This window comes from Lithobates pipiens, unplaced genomic scaffold (assembly GCF_037356315.1).
Source record: "Lithobates pipiens isolate NorthernLeopardFrog02 unplaced genomic scaffold, aLitPip1_a1.2 Scaffold_27, whole genome shotgun sequence".
Classification (NCBI taxonomy): Eukaryota; Metazoa; Chordata; class Amphibia; order Anura; family Ranidae; genus Lithobates; species Lithobates pipiens.
Window position 1 is genome coordinate 95867776 of NW_027507788.1, and position 21992 is coordinate 95889767.

The 21992-nt window shown below is 44.1% G+C and overlaps 1 protein-coding gene across 1 annotated transcript in view; it reads right to left on the minus strand.

The window, feature by feature from the left end:
* LOC143934011 (cell adhesion molecule CEACAM7-like) overlaps positions 1-16252 on the minus strand; it is a 49960-nt gene extending 33708 nt beyond the window's left edge. Inside the window, exons 1-2 of the mRNA XM_077457237.1 lie at positions 16104-16252; positions 13508-13855 (exon numbers count right to left, since the gene is read on the minus strand). Of these exons, the coding sequence (XP_077313363.1) occupies positions 13508-13855; positions 16104-16167 (412 nt within the window). The 5' untranslated portion in view covers positions 16168-16252. The remainder of the gene's footprint in view (positions 1-13507; positions 13856-16103) is intronic.
* Between the last annotated feature and the right edge of the window lie 5740 nt (positions 16253-21992).

Consider the following 21992-nt stretch of genomic DNA (forward strand, 5'->3'; position numbering starts at 1 on the left):
TTGGAAGAAAGAATATTATACGTGTACAAGCCTATTACCATACCACTGATACCAGTCCTGAAAACAACCTTTGTGGACCTAATGAAGTAACAGCTACTGATTAAACTGACCCTCACTGCCTCACACACTGCTTCCTGCCTGTCCCTATATAAACTGACAAAACAGAGGCTACTGGAACAGTAACTGGAATAGCACTTTTGTGGACCTGATAGTAACAGCTAATGACTAAACTGACTGTCCCTACAGCAGACACACCGTCCTGTCCCTTTCTCTAAACTGACAAAAGACACTCAGGCTGCTGCAACAATCAGTAGCACAGCAAACCTATATACACCTACCACCTATACCAGTCCTGAAAAGAACTTTTGTGTACCAAATAGCTAGCGATTTGGGTCACTGCAATCTCTCCCTGCTCCAAACAGCAACCTCTCCCTATAGTGACAGAAGACAGAATGTAAAATGGCCGCCGGATCGGGTGTATTTATAAGTTAGGGGGAATGTCCAAGTGTCCATGTGCTGTAATGTCTCAATTGGCTGTCCTGTACCCCATGATGGATGTGTCATCATAGGTCAAAGTTCTTTTACACAGAAAACACGGAAGTCCGCCGGGCGAACGGCGGCAATAGTCCGCCGATCGGGCGAATCGTGAACAGCCGAAATTCGCCGCGAAACGACCGCCGGGCGAACCGTTCGGCCATCACAATTTATCTTCACTTGGCCTTTTGAACTCTCTGTATTCATGGTCACACCTTTGAAATTCCCTTTTTCCAGCGATTCCATGACTTCTTTCAGATGTTTACCAGGCATGTCTTTCATTTTTTCAACTGCACGAATTGAACGATTAATCAGCTGATAGGCTCATGGAAGTGTGATGTCATCTCTTTGTAGAGCTTCAGATAGCAGTCCCATTTCCTGAACAGCATCCGCAACCCCTGCAAGGTTTAACAAATAATCTTCTGATGTCAAGACCTTGTTAAGGCCACTAAATAGAGATTTCTGTTGACTCTTATGAGCTGAGCTCAAACTTGCTTTCAAGAAATTACTGTGTAGTGCAGGATACGACTCCCAAACTGCTCGTATAGCTCTCTGGCTGGAAGCAACCCATCGAACTGAAAAAACTTCCAATTTTAAGAATTTGTACTTCTAATTCTTTTGCACATTCAGAGAGCTCTGCCAGTTTTTTCGGTGACTGATGATACACAGCATACAACTTCTCAAAAAATGATGTGAGATGATGAAGACCAGGAATAGAATGAATTGTATCTGAAATGCACAATTCAAGACTATGACACAAGCAGTGCCATTTCACAAGCTGTGGATATTTTTGACTGAGTCGTTCCAAAACACCTGACTTTCTTCCAAGCATTACACTTGCACCATCACTGCAAGCCCCAATCCAGTTTTTGGCAAGAAAGTCATTACTGAATCCAAATTTAGAAAGGTAAGCTAGAAGAGTTGCTTCAATAGACTGTGCATCTGCTTTAGGCAAATCAAGCAAATCGAGAAAAAAAGTAACTGGGTCTTTTCCGTTAACAGAGGCACGAATATAAACGATTAACACTGAATGTGTAGAAACTGTTGTAGACTCATCAATATAAACAGACATTTTTGAAGCCTGCTCAACAACTGCTTTGCAAAGCTTTTTCCTCATTTCACTAGCAATGCAATCTATTATTTGTGCTGCTGTGTACTCACTATGGAGAATACTTCCTAAGTCAGCCCCATTTGCAACTTGCAAGCTGATAAGATCTGGGAAGTCTGTGAAAGGGCGATTTATTTTTTCGCACAAAAGTAGGCAGTGCGAAAGACTTTAGTGGTGGACACAAACTTATGCTTCCGCTGTTCTGCAATATTGGATTGCAGTATCTCCTTTCTGGATACTGCTTGGATATTTCCTGCCTTTACATGTGCTTCTGAAATCCGATGTATGTGGATTTTTTGAACGCAGTGAGGTCAACATATCTTTTTTGGTTTTGCCATATGGAGTAATTGTACCAGTGCTCCATTCTTTGGAAATGGATACATCCTGTGAAACAGACACTCCAAGGTGTTTAATCTCATGACACAATTTGCACCCTAAAAGACCATTTTCTACAAACAGCCAAGGGTTCTTTTTATTAAATTCTATCCACTGATTCTGGTCCCAACATTCCGGAAGAACAATGATATCACTGACATTGGCAGCGGTATCTTCAGCCACATCGGTAATAAAGTCAACAACCGATTCACTGACTGGTGTAGTTTCTGCAGCGGACACCGCCTGCTGAAGCAGAGGCTCAGCCTGAGTTGAGCAACTTGCAGAATCAGCATGAGATTTCTTACTGGATGCCTTCATGAAGAAATCTGTAATGCTTCTTTTTCATTTGCTCATTTCTGTAACAATGAAAACAATAAATAATGGTGTAAAATAAGCAGCCTGGCTGGCCTCAGGGTGCTGGCCTGGCTGGTCTCAGGGTGCTGGCCTGGCTGGTCTCAGGGTGCTGGCCTGGCTGGTCTCAGGGTGCTGGCCTGGCTGGTCTCGGGGTGCTGGCCTGGCTGGTCTCGGGGTGCTGGCTGGCTGGTCTCAGGGTGCTGGCCGGCTGGTCTCAGGGTGCTGGCTGGCCTAGCTGGTCTCATGGTGCTGGCCTAGCTGGTCTCAGGGTGCTGGCTGGCTGGCCTCAGGGAACTTGGTAGTTGCCTAGCTGGTCTCAGGGCGCTGGCCTGGCTGGTCTCAGGGTGCTGGCCTGGCACTCACCCAAGATTCCCCACTTCAAAAATACTAAAAAAGTGTGTATGTGTGTGTGTGTGTGTATGTATATATATATATATATATATATATATATATATATATATATATCTATATATATATATATATATCATACTCCTTTAATAAATAAACTGCAACATTTATAGTGCCAGTTTACGAGGACACCTCCAAAATTCACATGCCTTAAATAAATCGAGAACAGATGTAACAAAGTAATTTAAGCTGTATGCTATCCTAATAAAAAAACCACCACAAATGTGTGAAAACGGTTCCCTCGCAGGCGATTTCAAAAACAACAAGTTGCAATGACTGGGGGCCCCTTCTGCACTATGTCTCTATGCAAGCTACGATATGTGGGACCCCTTCTGCCGCAAGATGTCCACACATGTGTTGGTCTGTGCAGGGGAGGGAGGTCGGGCATGCTGAGTGTGCCGGCCCGGAGCTCCTCTTCTCAGGCTGCCTGTATTGTTTGTGCAAAGTGGGGCTCAGGCCCCAGGCCACTCAATCATCTGTTCCCATCAATGCAGCCTGATCAGTGCCCATCAAATGGAGGCTTGTCAGTGCCCCCATCAGAGAGCAGGGGTTCCCTTCAGACAGCCCCCCCATCAGAGTGTCCCCATAACAGTGCCCTCATCAGAGAAGCAGGTGTTTTCACGAAGGGGGGAAGTAGCAGAATGGAGGGGGACACAGAGGAAAACTGGAGGGGGACACAGAGGAAAACTGGAGGGGGACAATAGCAGAACAGAGGGGAGAGTAGAACGGAGGGGGACACGGAGGAAAACTGGAGGGGGACAGTAGCAGTACGGAGGGGGACACGAAGGAAAACTGGAGAGGGACACGGAGGAAAACCGGTAGGGGTGCAACGGATCAAAAAACTCACGGATTGGATCATTCCTTGGATCAGAGTCACGGATCGGATCATTTTTCGCATCATCAAATAATAATTGAATTTGCAAAAACCGGTGAAAATGCCACCACCATATAGTCCCCACTTCAATATACATCTCCCCCACTGTAATATTGGCTGAGCATGGATGAGTATGGCTGGGTATTGGCAGAGTGAGTATTGGCAGGGTAAGCATTGGCAGGGTATTGCAGAGTATTGGCAGGGTATGCATTGCAGAGTATTGGCAGGGTATTGCAGAGTATTGGAAGGGTATGTATTGCAGAGTATTGGAAGGGTATGTATTGCAGAGTATTGGCAGGGGATGTATTGCAGAGTATTGGCGGGGTATGTATTGCAGAGTATTGGCGGGGTATGTATTGCCGAGTATTGGCGGGGTATGTATTGCCGAGTATTGGCGGGGTATGTATTGCCGAGTATTGGCAGGGTATGTATTGCCGAGTATTGGCGGGGTATGTATTGCCGAGTATTGGCGGGGTATGTATTGCCGAGTATTGGCGGGGTATGTATTGCCGAGTATTGGCGGGGCATGTATTGCCGAGTATTGGCGGGGTATGTATTGCCGAGTATTGGCGGGGTATTGTAGAGTATTGGCGGGGTATTGCAGAGTATTGGCCGGGTATGTATTGCAGAGTATTGGCCGGGTATGTATTGCAGAGTATTGGCGGGGCATTGCAGAGTATCGGCGGGGCATTGCAGAGTATTGGCGGGGCATTGCAGAGTATTGGCGGGGCATTGCAGAGTATTGGCGGGGCATTGCAGAGTATTTGCGGGGCATTGCAGAGTATTTGCGGGGCATTGCAGAGTATTGGCGGGGCATTGCAGAGTATTGTTAGGGTATTGCAGAGTATTGGCAAGGTATGTATTGCAGGGTATTGCAGAGTATTGGCAGGGTATTGCAGACTATTGATAGGGTATTGCAGACTATTGATAGGGTATGTATTGCAAACTATTGGCAGGGTATGTATTGCAGAGTATTGGCAGGGTATGTATTGCAGAGTATCGGTGGGGCATTGCAGAGTATCGGTGGGGCATTGCAGAGTATCGGTGGGGTATTGCAGAGTATCGGCGGGGTATTGCAGAGTATTGCAGACTATTGGCAGGGTATGTATTGCAGACTATTGGCAGGGTATGTATTGCAGACTATTGGCAGGGTATGTATTGCAGACTATTGGCAGGGTATGTATTGCAGACTATTGGCAGGGTATTGCAGAGTATTGGTTGGGTATGTATTGCAGAGTATTGGTGGGGTATTGCAGAGTATTATAAGGGTATGTATTGCAGAGTATTGGTGGGGCATTGCAGAGTATTGGTGGGGCATTGCAGACTATTGGCAGGGTATGTATTGCAGACTATTGGCAGGGTATGTATTGCAGACTGTTGGCAGGGTATGTATTGCAGACTGTTGGCAGGGTATGTATTGCAGACTGTTGGCAGGGTATGTATTGCAGACTGTTGGCAGGGTCTGTATTGCAGAGTATTGGTGGGGTATTGTAGAGTATTGGTGGAGTATTGGTGGGGCATTGCAGAGTATTGGTGGGGCATTGCAGAGTATTGCAGACTATTGGCAGGGTATGTATTGCAGACTATTGGCAGGGTATGTATTGCAGACTATTGAAAGGGTATGTATTGCAGACTATTGAAAGGGTATGTATTGCAGAGTATTGGCGGGGGATGTATTGCAGAGTATTGGCGGGGGATGTATTGCAGAGTATTGGCGGGGTATGTATTGCAGAGTATTGGCGGGGTATGTATTGCCGAGTATTGGCGGGGTATGTATTGCCGAGTATTGGCGGGGTATGTATTGCCGAGTATTGGCGGGGTATGTATTGCCGAGTATTGGCGGGGTATGTATTGCCGAGTATTGGCGGGGTATGTATTGCCGAGTATTGGCGGGGTATGTATTGCCGAGTATTGGCGGGGTATGTATTGCCGAGTATTGGCGGGGTATGTATTGCCGAGTATTGGCGGGGTATGTATTGCAGAGTATTGGCGGGGTATGTATTGCAGAGTATTGGCGGGGTATTGCAGAGTATTGGCCGGGTATTGCAGAGTATTGGCAGGGTATTGCAGAGTATTGGCCAGGTATGTATTGCAGAGTATTGGCCGGGTATGTATTGCAGAGTATTGGCCGGGTATGTATTGCAGAGTATTGGCCGGGTATGTATTGCAGAGTATTGGCCGGGTATGTATTGCAGAGTATTTGCGGGGCATTGCAGAGTATTGGCGGGGCATTGCAGAGTATTGGCGGGGCATTGCAGAGTATTGGCGGGGCATTGCAGAGTATTGATAGGGTATTGCAGAGTATTGATAGGGTATTGCAGAGTATTGGCAAGGTATGTATTGCAGGGTATTGCAGAGTAATGGCAGGGTATTGCAGACTATTGATAGGGTATTGCAGACTATTGATAGGGTATTGCAGACTATTGGCAGGGTATGTATTGCAGAGTATTGGCAGGGTATGTATTGCAGAGTATCGGTGGGGCATTGCAGAGTATCGGCGGGGTATTGCAGAGTATTGCAGACTATTGGCAGGGTATGTATTGCAGACTATTGTCAGGGTATGTATTGCAGAGTATTGGCAGGGTATTGCAGAGTATTGGTTGTGTATGTATTGCAGAGTATTGGTGGGGTATTGCAGAGTATTATCAGGGTATGTATTGCAGAGTATTGGTGGGGCATTGCAGAGTATTGGTGGGGCATTGCAGACTATTGGCAGGGTATGTATTGCAGACTATTGGCAGGGTATGTATTGCAGACTGTTGGCAGGGTATGTATTGCAGACTGTTGGCAGGGTCTGTATTGCAGAGTATTGGTGGGGTATTGTAGAGTATTGGTGGAGTATTGGTGGGGCATTGCAGAGTATTGGTGGGGCATTGCAGAGTATTGCAGACTATTGGCAGGGTATGTATTGCAGACTATTGGCAGGGTATGTATTGCAGACTATTGGCAGGGTATGTATTGCAGAGTATTGGCGGGGTATGTATTGCAGAGTATTGGCGGTGTATGTCAGCAGAGTATTGGCGGGGTATGTATTGCCGAGTATTGGCGGGGTATGTATTGCCGAGTATTGGCGGGGTATGTATTTTCCGAGTATTGGCGGGGTATGTATTGCAGAGTATTGGCGGGGTATGTATTGCAGAGTATTGGCGGGGTATGTATTGCAGAGTATTGGCGGTGTATGTCAGCAGAGTATTGGCGGGGTATGTATTGCAGAGTATTGGCCGGGTATTGCAGAGTATTGGCAGGGTATTGCAGAGTATTGGCCGGGTATGTATTGCAGAGTATTGGCACGGTATGTATTGCAGAGTATTGGCCGGGTATGTATTGCAGAGTATTGGCTGGGTATGTATTGCAGAGTATTGGCGGGGCATTGCAGAGTATTTGCGGGGCATTGCAGAGTATTTGCGGGGCATTGCAGAGTATTGGCAGGGCATTGCAGAGTATTGATAGGGTATTGCAGAGTATTGATAGGGTATTGCAGAGTATTGATAGGGTATTGCAGAGTATTGGCAAGGTATTGCAGACTATTGATAGGGTATTGCAGACTATTGATAGGGTATTGCAGAGCATTGATAGGGTATTGCAGAGTATTGGCAGGGTATGTATTGCAGACTATTGGCAGGGTATGTATTGCAGAGTATTGGCAGGGTATGTATTGCAGAGTATCGGTGGGGCATTGCAGAGTATCGGTGGGGCATTGAAGAGTATCGGTGGGGCATTGCAGAGTATCGGTGGGGCATTGCAGAGTATCGGTGGGGCATTGCAGAGTATCGGTGGGGCATTGCAGAGTATCGGTGGGGCATTGCAGAGTATCGGCGGGGTATTGCAGAGTATTGCAGACTATTGGCAGGGTATGTATTGCAGACTATTGTCAGGGTATGTATTGCAGAGTATTGGCAGGGTATTGCAGAGTATTGGCAGGGTATTGCAGAGTATTGGTTGGGTATGTATTGCAGAGTATTGGTGGGGTATTGCAGAGTATTATCAGGGTATGTATTGCAGAGTATTGGTGGGGCATTGCAGAGTATTGGTGGGGCATTGCAGAGTATTGGTGGGGCATTGCAGACTATTGGCAGGGTATGTATTGCAGACTATTGGCAGGGTATGTATTGCAGACTGTTGGCAGGGTATGTATTGCAGACTGTTGGCAGGGTATGTATTGCAGACTGTTGGCAGGGTCTGTATTGCAGACTGTTGGCAGGGTCTGTATTGCAGAGTATTGGTGGGGTATTGTAGAGTATTGGTGGAGTATTGGTGGGGCATTGCAGAGTATTGGTGGGGCATTGCAGAGTATTGCAGACTATTGGCAGGGTATGTATTGCAGACTATTGGCAGGGTATGTATTGCAGACTATTGGCAGGGTATGTATTGCAGAGTATTGGCAGGGTATGTATTGCAGACTATTGGCAGGGTCTGTATTGGCAGGGTATTGCAGAGTATTGGTCGGGTATGTATTGCAGAGTATTGTTGGGATATTGCAGAGTATTGGCAGGGTATTGCAGAGTATGTATTGCAGAGTGTTGGCAGGGTATGTATTGCAGTGTTGGCAGGGTATTGGCAGGGTATTGCAGAGTAGCGGTGGGGTATTGCAGAGTATTGGCAGGGTATGTATTGCAGAGTATTGGCACGGTATGTATTGCAGAGTATTGGCACAGTATGTATTGCAGAGTATTGGCACGGTATGTATTGCAGAGTATTGGCACGGTATGTATTGCAGAGTATTGGCACGGTATGTATTGCAGAGTATTGGCCGGGTATGTATTGCAGAGTATTGGCTGGGTATGTATTGCAGAGTATTGGCGGGGCATTGCAGAGTATTGGCGGGGCATTGCAGAGTATTGGCGGGGCATTGCAGAGTATTTGCGGGGCATTGCAGAGTATTTGCGGGGCATTGCAGAGTATTTGCGGGGCATTGCAGAGTATTGGCAGGGCATTGCAGAGTATTGATAGGGTATTGCAGAGTATTGATAGGGTATTGCAGACTATTGATAGGGTATTGCAGACTATTGATAGGGTATTGCAGACTATTGATAGGGTATTGCAGAGCATTGATAGGGTATTGCAGAGTATTGGCAGGGTATGTATTGCAGACTATTGGCAGGGTATGTATTGCAGAGTATTGGCAGGGTATGTATTGCAGAGTATCGGTGGGGCATTGCAGAGTATCGGTGGGGCATTGAAGAGTATCGGTGGGGCATTGCAGAGTATCGGTGGGGCATTGCAGAGTATCGGTGGGGCATTGCAGAGTATCGGTGGGGCATTGCAGAGTATCGGCGGGGTATTGCAGAGTATTGCAGACTATTGGCAGGGTATGTATTGCAGAGTATTGGCAGGGTATTGCAGAGTATTGGCAGGGTATTGCAGAGTATTGGTTGGGTATGTATTGCAGAGTATTGGTGGGGTATTGCAGAGTATTATCAGGGTATGTATTGCAGAGTATTGGTGGGGCATTGCAGAGTATTGGTGGGGCATTGCAGACTATTGGCAGGGTATGTATTGCAGACTGTTGGCAGGGTATGTATTGCAGACTGTTGGCAGGGTATGTATTGCAGACTGTTGGCAGGGTATGTATTGCAGACTGTTGGCAGGGTCTGTATTGCAGACTGTTGGCAGGGTCTGTATTGCAGAGTATTGGTGGGGTATTGTAGAGTATTGGTGGAGTATTGGTGGGGCATTGCAGAGTATTGGTGGGGCATTGCAGAGTATTGCAGACTATTGGCAGGGTATGTATTGCAGACTATTGGCAGGGTATGTATTGCAGACTATTGGCAGGGTATGTATTGCAGAGTATTGGCAGGGTATGTATTGCAGACTATTGGCAGGGTCTGTATTGGCAGGGTATTGCAGAGTATTGGTCGGGTATGTATTGCAGAGTATTGTTGGGATATTGCAGAGTATTGGCAGGGTATTGCAGAGTATGTATTGCAGAGTGTTGGCAGGGTATGTATTGCAGAGTGTTGGCAGGGTATTGGCAGGGTATTGCAGAGTAGCGGTGGGGTATTGCAGAGTATTGGCAGGGTATGTATTGCAGAGTATTGGCACGGTATGTATTGCAGAGTATTGGCACAGTATGTATTGCAGAGTATTGGCACGGTATGTATTGCAGAGTATTGGCACGGTATGTATTGCAGAGTATTGGCACGGTGGGTATTGCAGAGTATTGGCGGGGTATTGCAGAGTATTGGCGGGGTATTGCAGAGTATTGGCGGGGTATTGCAGAGTATTGGCATGGTATTGCAGAGTATTGGCATGGTATTGCAGAGTGCAACTTAATAACACACTAGTGACTAACCTGGTATCCTCTTCCCTTCTCGGGAGAGAAGTAAACTGGTAGCAGTGCAGCGACTGTGGCCCCAGGAGGCCAGGACTGTCTGGCACTGGGTAGAGGGGACAGTCCGGATTCAAGCAGCGTGTGTCTGTCGCTGGCTGCGCTGGAGGCCGTATGCGCACTGCCCACTGACTCCTGCCAGTGCGTGCCCACGTGTACGGCCGACGTCATGTGACCGGTTGCTAGACGCGGAGCGGCCCTAGCCTAGCAACCAGTCACTCGGGCGGCCGAGGAGCTGTGGACTACGCGCTTTATAGCCTCAGGCGGCTAATGGGAACGGCGTTCCTGTTGTGGAAATAGTACGGGAACGCTGTTCCCATGCGTTCCCGCAGGACTCGAGCCCTGCATATTGCCCTTTATCTCAGTGCTATTGATTAATGTAAAGTGGTCGATAATGTTACGCCTTGCCACTGGACTCAGATTAATTGAATCCAACCTAAACTTGATCTAAATAGAAGATAAGGGAAGTTAGAAGAATAGTTTGATTGTTTGCAGATTTGATTGTTTTGATCAAAACGCCCACCAACTGGATAAAAAAAAAAATGCGACCCATGTATGGTCATCATTAGATAATTACCACTGTAATAGGTGACCCCATTGGAGAGTTTCCCCTTTACTCCTGTTTTGATAGCAACTGTAATATTTACTATTGCTTTCCATACTGGTGACAATAGATACCATTTAAGGAACTGTAACACAGCCCTTAAGGGTTCACACTAAATTATTGTCTAACAGCTGATACGCTGTCAGATGTTCAGGAGGCAATCCTGTTGCCTATTGAATGTCTGTTGTCTTTTTTCTTTCTTTTTTTCAGTTTACAAAGCATTCTCTGATTGGATGAGGTGAAGAGCACAATATCGCCAACATCCACCTTCTCCTCATCCAGTCAGAAAATGATTTGCAGCCATTGAGAACATGTAAATCATTCTCTGAATGGGGCCTGTAATGAGCAGCCAACCACCTGTGTTGAGTAAGCAGCAGGGAGGCCGCTCAGCACGGGACCCAGAAGCAAGTGGAGAACATTGAAGTAGCCATGTTTACTATAGTCATTTCCAGTTTGTAGAAGGATCCCCCAGCTATGGTATATGCATAGTTGCATTTGTCCAAGCTGCACCACTATAACTACTGTATGTAATAAAATACCAAATCTGGAGTCATTCTTTAAAGTGGTTGTAAACCCTCTCGCGTATACCCAGTGAAGTGACTGGCCTCGGGTGATACACAGGGATGAAACAAATCCTCTCACATAAGTTGCACCTGTTTATCTGCTGTCTTCTCTACACCTGTTAAAAGTACTGAATTTATAAGCTTGTCTGAGAGTTTAGAAAAAAGGGGACGGAGAGCTGAAGCTACACTCTGCAAAGCTCAGGAGAGCTGAGAGTTGATTGGAGGGAAGGGACACACCCCCTTTCACAGAGCTCACAGAAACAGAGCTGAGGCTGTCAATTTTCTGGAGATCCCTCCCTGTCACCTTTTTTCTCTTGGTGTCAGGGAAAACTTGTCAAAAGTGATTCATGCTGTGATAGCAGAGGACAGAAGTGGCACTTACTGAGACAAGCACACACTATAAAGGGATATTATTGTCTGAGGTTTACAACCACTTTAAAGAGGAACTGCAGCCTGGTCACATAATTTGTAATAAAAACATATTTGCCATTCTGAAGCTTCCCTCCAACCACTTTGCATATTATTATATATACACTCTGGCTGCATCCATTTTAACTGTGGGCAGCTGAAGCTGTTGCTTGTTCACTTCTTGGATTTACACAGACACACAGAGGCACACCTCCAGCTCTGCAGCCCTGCAGGTCTCAATGACCCTCTTATGAATCACCCCCTCTCCCTTCCTGGCAAAACTCTCACGAGAGCTAGAGAGAGTGATACAGAGAGCTGTGCATGCTGTCATAAGTAGGGTTGCCACCTTTTCTTCAAGTCTAACCTGATCACTTTAGCAGCGCGTTGCAATTTTTTTATAGTATAAACTATAGATATATTTTGCTATTAACATTTCTAATCATATGAAGATAATAAGAGGTCCCCCTTTACATCCAGAGTCCACAGAGTTCCCCTTTTACATCTGAACTTGCAGAGTTCCCTTTCACTGTAAGGGGGGATTCTGCAGACTCTGATGTAAGGGAGAACTGGGGACTCTAACAAAAGGGATGCTCTGAGAACCCTGATTTAAGGGGGGGGGCACTGAGAACTCTGATGTAAGGGGCGCTCTGAGAACCCTGATTTGCCTTAGTATACTTACTCCCATGCGGGAGAGAGAAGGGGGATACTTCAGTCACAGACAGGGATGGATGGTGAGCTCACTCACCCCTTGGCAACTCTCATCCAGATGTATTTGAGGCTGCTAGACTTCAAATTTCCAGCCCCAACTTTCCTTTTCTGAGGCATAGCGCCAGGGATTGGAGTGCGGGCAGACACAGAGGGGTAGGGGTGGGGGAAGAGGTACAGGTCAAGCCCTCTCTCCTCTCCCGTGTGTGTTTGGGGGGGTTGTTAGTGCTGGCTTTGGGCAGTGTGAAAGAGAGTGTGTCAAACACTCTAAGCTTAGACAACTGCAGCCAGCAACCCTGCTGGGAAGCCATAGTCCAGTCTAAATAAAGTGTCCGGGTTTCAGGCAGTCTGAAACCCAGACACATGATTCAAACCCGAACTATCCGGGTGAATCCTGGACAGGTGGCAACCCTAGGCTTAAACCCAGGCTAATGACCAGACAAGAATCAGGAAGTGGGCTGTATAAGGTTTTTACTGGCAGAAAAACAATATGTTTTACTATCCAAAATGAAAACAACAAGGGCAGAAGATTTAATAAATGGAAAGATTAAAAAATTACCGAAGATCCACTTTAAGTCTCAAGGTTGTCCTAAGGGTCAAGTTCAGGTTAATGGTCAGATCATGTAAAGCTAGTTATTTAGTTCTCCAATTTTTTTGTTTGGCTGTCATACCATACCTGACTTCACTTTACCATTCTACTTTGCATTCTGGTGACCAAAGGCAGTCAAACAATTAGTATTCTTAGAAGAGGTAAGAAATGGTCATCACCATATTTTTCCCAATGCAAGATTTTATAACCAAATTATTAGTTTTGGACAAAGTGGGGAAGGGTTAGAACGTCCATTCGTTTTTTTTTTTTTTTTTCGCACTTTCTGTGGCTATTGGGGTGATACGTTTCTGAATTAAACTTTTTGCTAATTTCCTGACTCAGTGACCACATAGGAACGTAAGAACCTCTCAGGATTATATTTCTCCTCTGTTATGTGGATTTCTCCTCGCATCCTGTTTGGTCTGGAGAAAAAAATGCAGTGAAATCCTCCCAAATAGGCAAACCAATGGCAATAAAAAACATGACGGAGTTTATAACTTCTTACTCATTCTAACCAGAACTGAAAATGATAGTGAAGGCTTTTTTTCTGAAACTGCCACATTCTATCTAGATCCAAACTCAGTGAAACATTTATCCATGTCCACATGTGATGCCTAAGAATCAAAAAAAATATGCTGTAGATGAATGAGTACTCACCATATACTCTAAAGTCAATTGAAGCTTGATCAGCAATATGTGTCTGTATCTTGACCGTGTATTGACCACCATCATGGACTGTGAGATCCGTTATGGCCAAAGAACCATTGGGAAATGGTTGGACCCGTGTAAAGTATCTCTCCCCACTATAGATAGGGGAATCATCATTAGGTAAATAGGTAAGGATTTGATTTTTAGAATTTGTGTCTGGTCCTTTAAACCAAAGGATAGTCCGAATCTTTCCGATAATTCCAGTAACATTTAAAGTGACGGAGCTTTGGATCACTGGATTCTGAGGGATTAGCTGAATATTGATTGCAGAGACAATGGCCATCCATGCACTGAGGACTGAAGACAGAACATGTGAATAAAGAATCCTATACTAATCTTGCTATTGATACAGTTTATAACAAGTTAGATAATCAACAATTTTGGGGTATTCCATTCACACCTCAAAGTGTGAGTTGAGCACAGGTTAATGCAAATAGTAAATGTGAGTTGGCATGCTGTATTATGTTTAAACATGTGATTTTCTACTCCTGGAAGATGTTGCAGAGGTAGGCTACCTCGGCCCTCCAGCTGTTTTGAAACTACAAGTTCCATGGGACATTGCAAGACCTTGCAAGACCTTAATGCCATGTACACACGGCCGAACTTTGACAGCAAAGGTCTGATGGAACAAATCCACCAGACAATTTGACCATGTGTGGGCTTCATCGGACCTTTGCTGTCGAAAAATCAGACAGACTTTAGATTTAGAACATACATAGTTACGTAGTTACATAGTAAGGTTGAATAAAGACACCAGTCTATCCAGTTCAACCTGAGTGACATGTCAACATGTTTCAAATCTTTCAGTCCGGTCAAAAAATCAGTTCGTCTGTATGCTAGTCCGAAGGACGAAAACCGACACTAGGGCAGATATTGACTACTGGCTATGAACTTCCTTATTCTAGTCCGGTCAAACGTGATCACGGTCAAATCCGTCGGACTTTGGTGTGATTGTGTGTAGACAACTCCGATTTGACGGAAGTTCATCGAAACTCCGTTGCATAGTCAGACGGAATTCAGTCCGTCAAAGTCTGGTTGCGTGTACACGGCATCACAATTACAGGCATGATGAAAGTTGTAGTTTCACCACAGCTGGAGGGCAGAGGTTGCCTACCCCTGATGTAAAGGGTCTACTGCACGGAATAGGAGCCTTCTGTTTTGCTTGTGCATTGATGCACACTGTGCTGACTTGTGGTAGCCAAGCATTGCCCAAGTGGGGCTTGCTCTACTTTTGTCCAGCTCAAACCAGCCCAAATCAGTGCAAAAACACCAGTGTGAACTGTTCCCATTCCCATACCTTTTATTTCAATGCATGCAAACACAAGGACCTGTGAAATATATGTGCCAACTCATCCGGTATGAATGGACCTTTATTTAGGGATGTTTCTATAAAATCCCCTTTTAGGGTATTTTTTTCAAGCGTTTTTATAGGCAGAAGCTGGCAACAGATAGATTGAAATTCATGTATAGCCCCATTAAACAGAAGTCGATCCTTAACCCCTTGGTGTCCATGCCTCCCAGCCCTTTAAGGGGTTTAATATGTCAGGAGGCGGGGTTTATGATCATGTGACCACCGTGAGCGCTGCTTGCGATCGGAAGCTTTCCATTGGTAACTGTGACTGGAGTGTTCACTCTCGGCACAGCTGTTTTTGCAATATTGTATGCAAATGTGCGGCCGCCAAGATGCAGCATATTTTGTGTGTTTTGTGCTTAACCTGTTTGCTCCAACAGCACACAGTCACTTTCAGCACTTTGACACTTTATGGCAGAACTATATGTGCAGCAGACCTTGATTTGCCATAGGTGAACATCCTTCAGGTGTTGAGTTATTTACTTTAAGGTCATCACAGAGGACAAGGGGGTACTCTTTACATCTGGAGGCAAAAAACATTTCATCTCCAAATCAGTGTGAAAGGGGTCTAACAGAATCCTCCGTCCATGCTAAAAATACAGATAGACCAATCCCATCTGCTGAAACCAGCAGGTGTCACAATTTCCAAACAGTGCCTGCACCTGATTGGATGCAGTCACTGTTCGGCCAAACAATTTACTTTTGTTGGACGGAGCGATTCTGGAAGGGCCATATACTGCTGGAATTTTGACCAAACCAGCAGGTAGCAGGCTAAAACTACTAGTTTTTTTTTTTTTTTTTGGTATTGTTGAAATGCATGCCTTCTGTGACTGCTGCTGTTTGACAGTTGAAAAGGTAGATTTGGCAACAGAGCTGTGCTACTATATTCTGATATTAGTGCTACATTAGTTGCCATTTTGCCATTAATGCTGCTACTTTTTTCAAAATGACTTCTGCCAGTTGCTGAAGAATAACAATTACTACTAATAGGCAAAATTATAATTACAGTTCTAAGCTTTCAACAGTATAGTATCTGTTACTGATAAACAGAAGGTTGGACATTGTTCTGTAGAATGGTAGGTGAATTCTTATTGGCTGCTGAACAGAACAAGTACTGTTTGGACATAAATGATGTCCAGTGCTTGCTGTGTGTGTGTGTGTGTATATAAGAATATAAAATATCTCCGATATTACCTGTTATTGTGGACCAGCTCATGGCTCTGTCTTCTGCTGCTGTTGTCTTCCTTCTGTATGACATCTGTAGTTTGCCTTCCTTCACAGGATACACTGCCCTGTGTTGATAACAGACAAAACTTCCTGATGACGGACAGAATCCCAGAGCCACTGACTCCTATTTCTGGAAAGGAAATCTTACTGGCTGACTTGTTACATTCAGCATTTTTCCTATTGACTAGGAAATGACTTACAAGTGGTTGTATTCAAGGCGGTTGTGGACTGAAAAGAAAGAGACTTCAAGCCCATTTCATCCACTGGATCAAAGTTTGCTAAGAAAACAAAGCTTTCGATTCTTTTTCTAAGACTAATTTAAAAAAAAAATAATAATAGAGAGGCTTAAGTTGGCTTTACGCTTATTAAAATGGAAAATGTCAAACAAAATTTTGCAACGTTCTTTGGATTTCAAGTGGTTAGTGGGGTCAAATTAATTTTGAGTGCAGAGATGAGAAAATTTGAAGGAGCTAGGTGGAAAAAAAAATTCTAACAGTGAACGCAGTTTTCATTTGGGAAAGTCCATTCATTCCAAAATCAAATGTTAAAAGCAAGCGAAATTTGGAACTACTTTCAAACAACATTTATCAAATATGCTGGAAATTTTGGTAAGACTGTCTATGCAGATGCTCATTCAGAAATCTACCATTGCATGGCCAGCTTGGAATTTTATTGTTTTCTGTGTCCCCAAAGGTTCCCCCTTACTTCTGCCCATAATGGTGACAGGGGGTCACTATCACAAGAAGTTTCCTTGCAGGAGCAAAGGTGAAAGGAAAAAAAGAAACTCGCAGGGAAACCAAAACTGTTGAACAACTATCAGTTTCAGGTTGATGGTAAGGGTGGTGAATGTAGAGGACTGGCAGGTCAAAAGTAGCTTTGCCAATTTCCAGATGGGAGGAAAGTGCTTAAATATGAATTCCAGGGTATTTTATACATAGCTACATTGGTCCAACTTGGACCATTGTAACAATGTATATACCTGACTGATGCCTTTAGAACCATGATGCCCAACCTGTGGCCCAAGGGCCTGATGTGGGACTTTGGTATATGATGTGCAGCCCTCTGATCTCAGAAATCTGCAGTGGGTACTTCAATTATATTAACCTAATCAATCTCTACTAACCTCAAAACATTATTCCCAGCATCATAATATCTTCTGCAGCATATCCCCATCCATAAAAGTATCCTATCCACACTTTCTGTCTCTCTTTTCCAATATTTAGTCTGCAGTTTCTGACAGTCCTCTCAAGCATTACATATATTGAACACTATGTATGGCCCCTTGATGTCAGGGGCCACCTTTTGAGGCTCCCTTTAGTTGACAACCACTGATCTAGAAGCTTAAAATCAATAAAAGAAGACACCCCTACTCCAGTGATCTCTACTTGCTTCTTGGTCCCACGCTGAGCAGCTGACCTGGTACATTGTGAACGCAACTTGGCATGGAAGCCATTGAGAATGCTTTGCATTTTCTGAATTAATGCAATGTGTTCTCTGATTGGATGAGGCAGGATGGTGACATCACATTGGTCATGCCTGGTTATTTTATACAGGTATTTGAAAAATGAAGCAGTCTGCATTCCGTACATTGTTCTTTGGGCACACACTGCCGTAAACGTAAGTGCCGCTAGGTGCACCGTCCAGCTGCAGCAGCTTTCAGCTTCTTTTAGGGTTTGACAGGCTGTCGGCCAGTGGTTTATTTTGGTTTTGTGCTGCCCTAGGCAAGACTAAACCTGCTATGGATAAGATTTCATATTAAATAGTGAAAAATACAGTTCCAAATACATAGTGATTTAATAGCACGTCAGGAAAATATTGCAAGTAAATAGAAATCCACAATAGATCTTACCCAGTTTACCAAAGAATCTCTGATATAGATTGGATTGGAATAGGATCAATCATAAAAACGATCAAAGGTAAAAGACATCAATAAAGTTTTTCAGGCACAGGAGGACAAAGAATTTATATGTCCTTTATGGAATAGAAAAACACAGTGAAGGTTTAAATTAAATTGGATGCCAACCAAAGACATCTAAAGTTAACATCACAGGTAAGTATCAGGCATCAGTCAAAAAGACAATTGCCTATTTAGTTTGATTTAAAGTAGAATCTAATGATCCTTTGCTGAAGGAACATTCCTCACTGCAGAGATTGGAAACTATGCAAGGCTGTGAGTTTTAGATATCACAGCCAGCAAGGGAGTAGATAGGTCTCAATAATCCAAATGGAAGTTCACCTAATGTTGAAAATTAAGAGGAATATTAGATAAATTCCAAAAATGCACTCACTCAGAAAACTGAGCGAGACAGCATAGAGGACATTTACCTGGTAAAGTGCATTAATCTGAATGGCACAAGCTGGGAGAGACGTACCAGCTCCCTGTTGATGCGATGCCTACGACATAAAATCACGTTGTCTAACCGCATTCTTATAGTCCTCCCATCCTGGTGGCGTCTGACGTCGCGAATGATGGAGGTGGGGCACAGGGAGTGATGCAATACGCATCACAACCCGGAAGGGGCATGTGCCTAGTGAGTAGATGTGCCAGCACGTCCAGAGTGGGGTCACTATAATACAGGAGCTGTATTACTGTCCAGATCACCAGGTGAAAACAAAGAGAAAAAACCTAATAAAAGAAAAATAATGCAGCCACCACATCTAATGATTGATAAACAGGAATATATTACATTTCAGTTTTTTGGATTAATATTGCTTTATATAATTGTCAGAAATCACACCAAATTGGAATGGAGGGGATAAAAAAAAGAGGAAAGGTGGGAATGAAGGTAAAAAAAAAGCATAACTTTTTATATGGGACTGTAGGCCGCAAACAGCCACCCCCCTACATACAAACATCAACCTTACTAATAACACTTCACACAGGAAATTGGCATGGAAAGGCCTTGGCATATTTATCGATTTACCAAAATAACAAAAATTTATTTCAAGCAGATTTAATTTCAAATCAAACAATATAATACAGATTCCACTTCATTGTCCAGTTATCAGAACTCGAGCATTAATATATATATATATATATATACATATATATATATATATATATATATATATATATATTGTAGACATGTCACTGGAGAAGTGGTTGAGGGGGTGTACATCTCACCTAGGTTGCTACACAGTGTGAGATGGTAAGTCCAGGATGGATCAGTTTCTCAGCAGCAATATGCTGCTGAGTTGTTATTTAATCTTGCCGGGCCTGGGTTTATATGGAATGGCAGGTAGGTTTGGTAGAGGGACCTGTCATTCCACACCCCCCATCCCTTGTTCCAGTTCTGGGTTTTGGATCAGGTGAGCTTTGATCCTAATTAGCCTGGGAAGGTAAAGGCTCTGCGGGCCTGCAGGTGTTCGCTCTCAGCCAGGGAAACGAACAGTCTGTGTGTTTGAGGAAGCTGCAAGCACAGCCACTGCTGGAGCTAAAATCCACCCTGCGATATCCAGGCGAAAGACGCTGTGTTTATAAGTGTCAGATAGGTGAGAAGAACCTGTTTAGTAAGCGCCCAGCCGGGCTAGGTTGTTTGTTTTTTGTTATTATTTTGTTCCTGTTATACACAAGAAGCACGGTGTTGCTGTATATTTTGTTTGTTGGACTGTTTGTACCACGAATAAACGCCAAGGTCTACTTTATAAAGTCCAAGTCTGCTGTGAACTGTGTCCAAACACACCCTACCCCGGGAAGATCCCTTACAATATATATATATATATATATATATATATATATATATATAATGTATATATATATTTATGCTGTCATTTAGTCAGCATCAAGAGACCTCTCCCTCAATAGTAGATCCCTCCCAGGAAAACTGACCCCCAGCAACATAAGATCCCCGCAGCAACAATAGCCTGCACCAGTAACAATAGATTGTTCAATAGCCAGCATCAATAGACTCTCCAGCACACCTTATCATATCTTCTCATTACATGCATTCAGTGCTGGAGGTGCGTATATATGTGAACTGTTCAGGGGGTAACTCTGCCTTATCAGAAATATTGAATAAACTAAAAAAAAAATCCAGATTAACTTTAAGAAAGTTTCAATATTATTCCTCATTATTGATTGAAGTGAAATCTTCCCTTTTAGAACAAAGTTGTTATTCAAAAGGAAAACTTTAGGTTGTCATCATTGGTATACTGTTGTTTTTTATGTAGAAACACTGCAACAAAAGAAACATATTTAACATTAGTGAAATGGAAGTATACAGAAAGTACAAACTTTTATAAGGCTATTTTATTTTTATTTTTTGTAGATATCAAAAAAATGCAAGCAAAAACATAGTCGATCCTACCTAATACATTTTCAGGTATACATTTGTTTTACAGAAGGAGCGGAAAATTGAACTAATAAATTGTAAATAAACAATACCTTTGGGCTCTATTCGCACCTGGACCTTTTCGGATCGTGGCAGAATTACAGCGATTCTGCCTGAGATCTCAAATTGCACTACATCACAAAACGCAAGTGTAAATGGAGACTTATGCAGCCAAATAAAGGGTTCTCACAGACCTAAGACATAAGTGCTTGTCATACATAAATTGTTCCATCAGCCTAGGTTCACATCTATACAGGTTGCGGTTGATGTGTTACTGACACGTTTTGCATTTTTGATGTGTTATTGAGTCCAAAGTCTTCAATAAGACCTGGACACAGGACTAAAGACTTCATTTCACCCAAAACTCTTTGGAGACCTGCCGGCTGTTTGAGTGTGCAGACTGATTATAAGAGAGGCCTGGTCAAAGCTCAGTCCTCAGTCTCAGGAGCCATGTGTGGTCCCATTAGGGGAGGTGCCCTACTCAGGAGACAGCATTCTAAGCTGGAGGAGAGATTCCTTACCCACAGGACTGAGAAAGTCGAGACAGATAAGCAAGTAAAAAAAACTATGACTCCTATCACTACTACCAGCAACAATGTCAGGACCTGAATCGCCTGCTTGTGACACTGTGCTTCTTATGCCACGTACACACGAGAATCCGTCGGAATGCGTCTTATCGGACTGTGTCGTCAGATAATCCGACTGTGTGAGGTATGCATCAGACTGATTCCGTCCGAATCTCCGTCGGACCCAATTTTCCAACATGTTGGAAATATTTCCCGACCAACTGGGCCGGTCGGACGTAATCAGATCAAATTCCTACATCAAAACTATTGGCTACTAGCCTGAATGTAGTCCCATCGTAATGAAATTACGTCATCACGTTCTGAAAGATCGGATTTTTCGACAACTTAGTCCGACCGTGTGTATGCAACAGTTTCGGACACAATCCGTCAGACTAAATCTGACGGACAAAATCCGACAGATTTGGTTGGCAGAATCTCCGACCATGTTTACGTGGGCTTGGAGTGGAAGGTTAGTCTCCACCTGATGCTGGCTGCTGGGCGGGTATATAGGTCCTCCTCTGCCATTATACTTTGGGGTAGATTTACAAAATCTGGTGCATCTGTGCATATTAACCAATCAGCTACCAGGTTTTAGGCCGGGTTCACACTGGTACGACAAACGCTCTGACAATGGGAGCTCATGTCACATGACGTGTGAAAATCAATGTTTCCCTATGGGAGCCATCTTAACTGGTCTGACACAAGTCGGTCTGACTTTGAAAATGCTCCCTGTACTACTTTGGTCCGAATTTGATCTGACTTTGATCCTACTTCAGCTCATTGACTATCATTGTTGGATCCTTGTCCTGACCATCCGACTTTGGCATCCGACATTGTGTTATTTCCTGTCCCCTGCTGTAGCCCCTCCCATTTCGTATTCGTTTTTGTTGGTCAAAAGACAAGTTGTACTATCTGAAAAGTCGGATCGATGTAGTATCCTGTTCACGAAAGTCGGATGG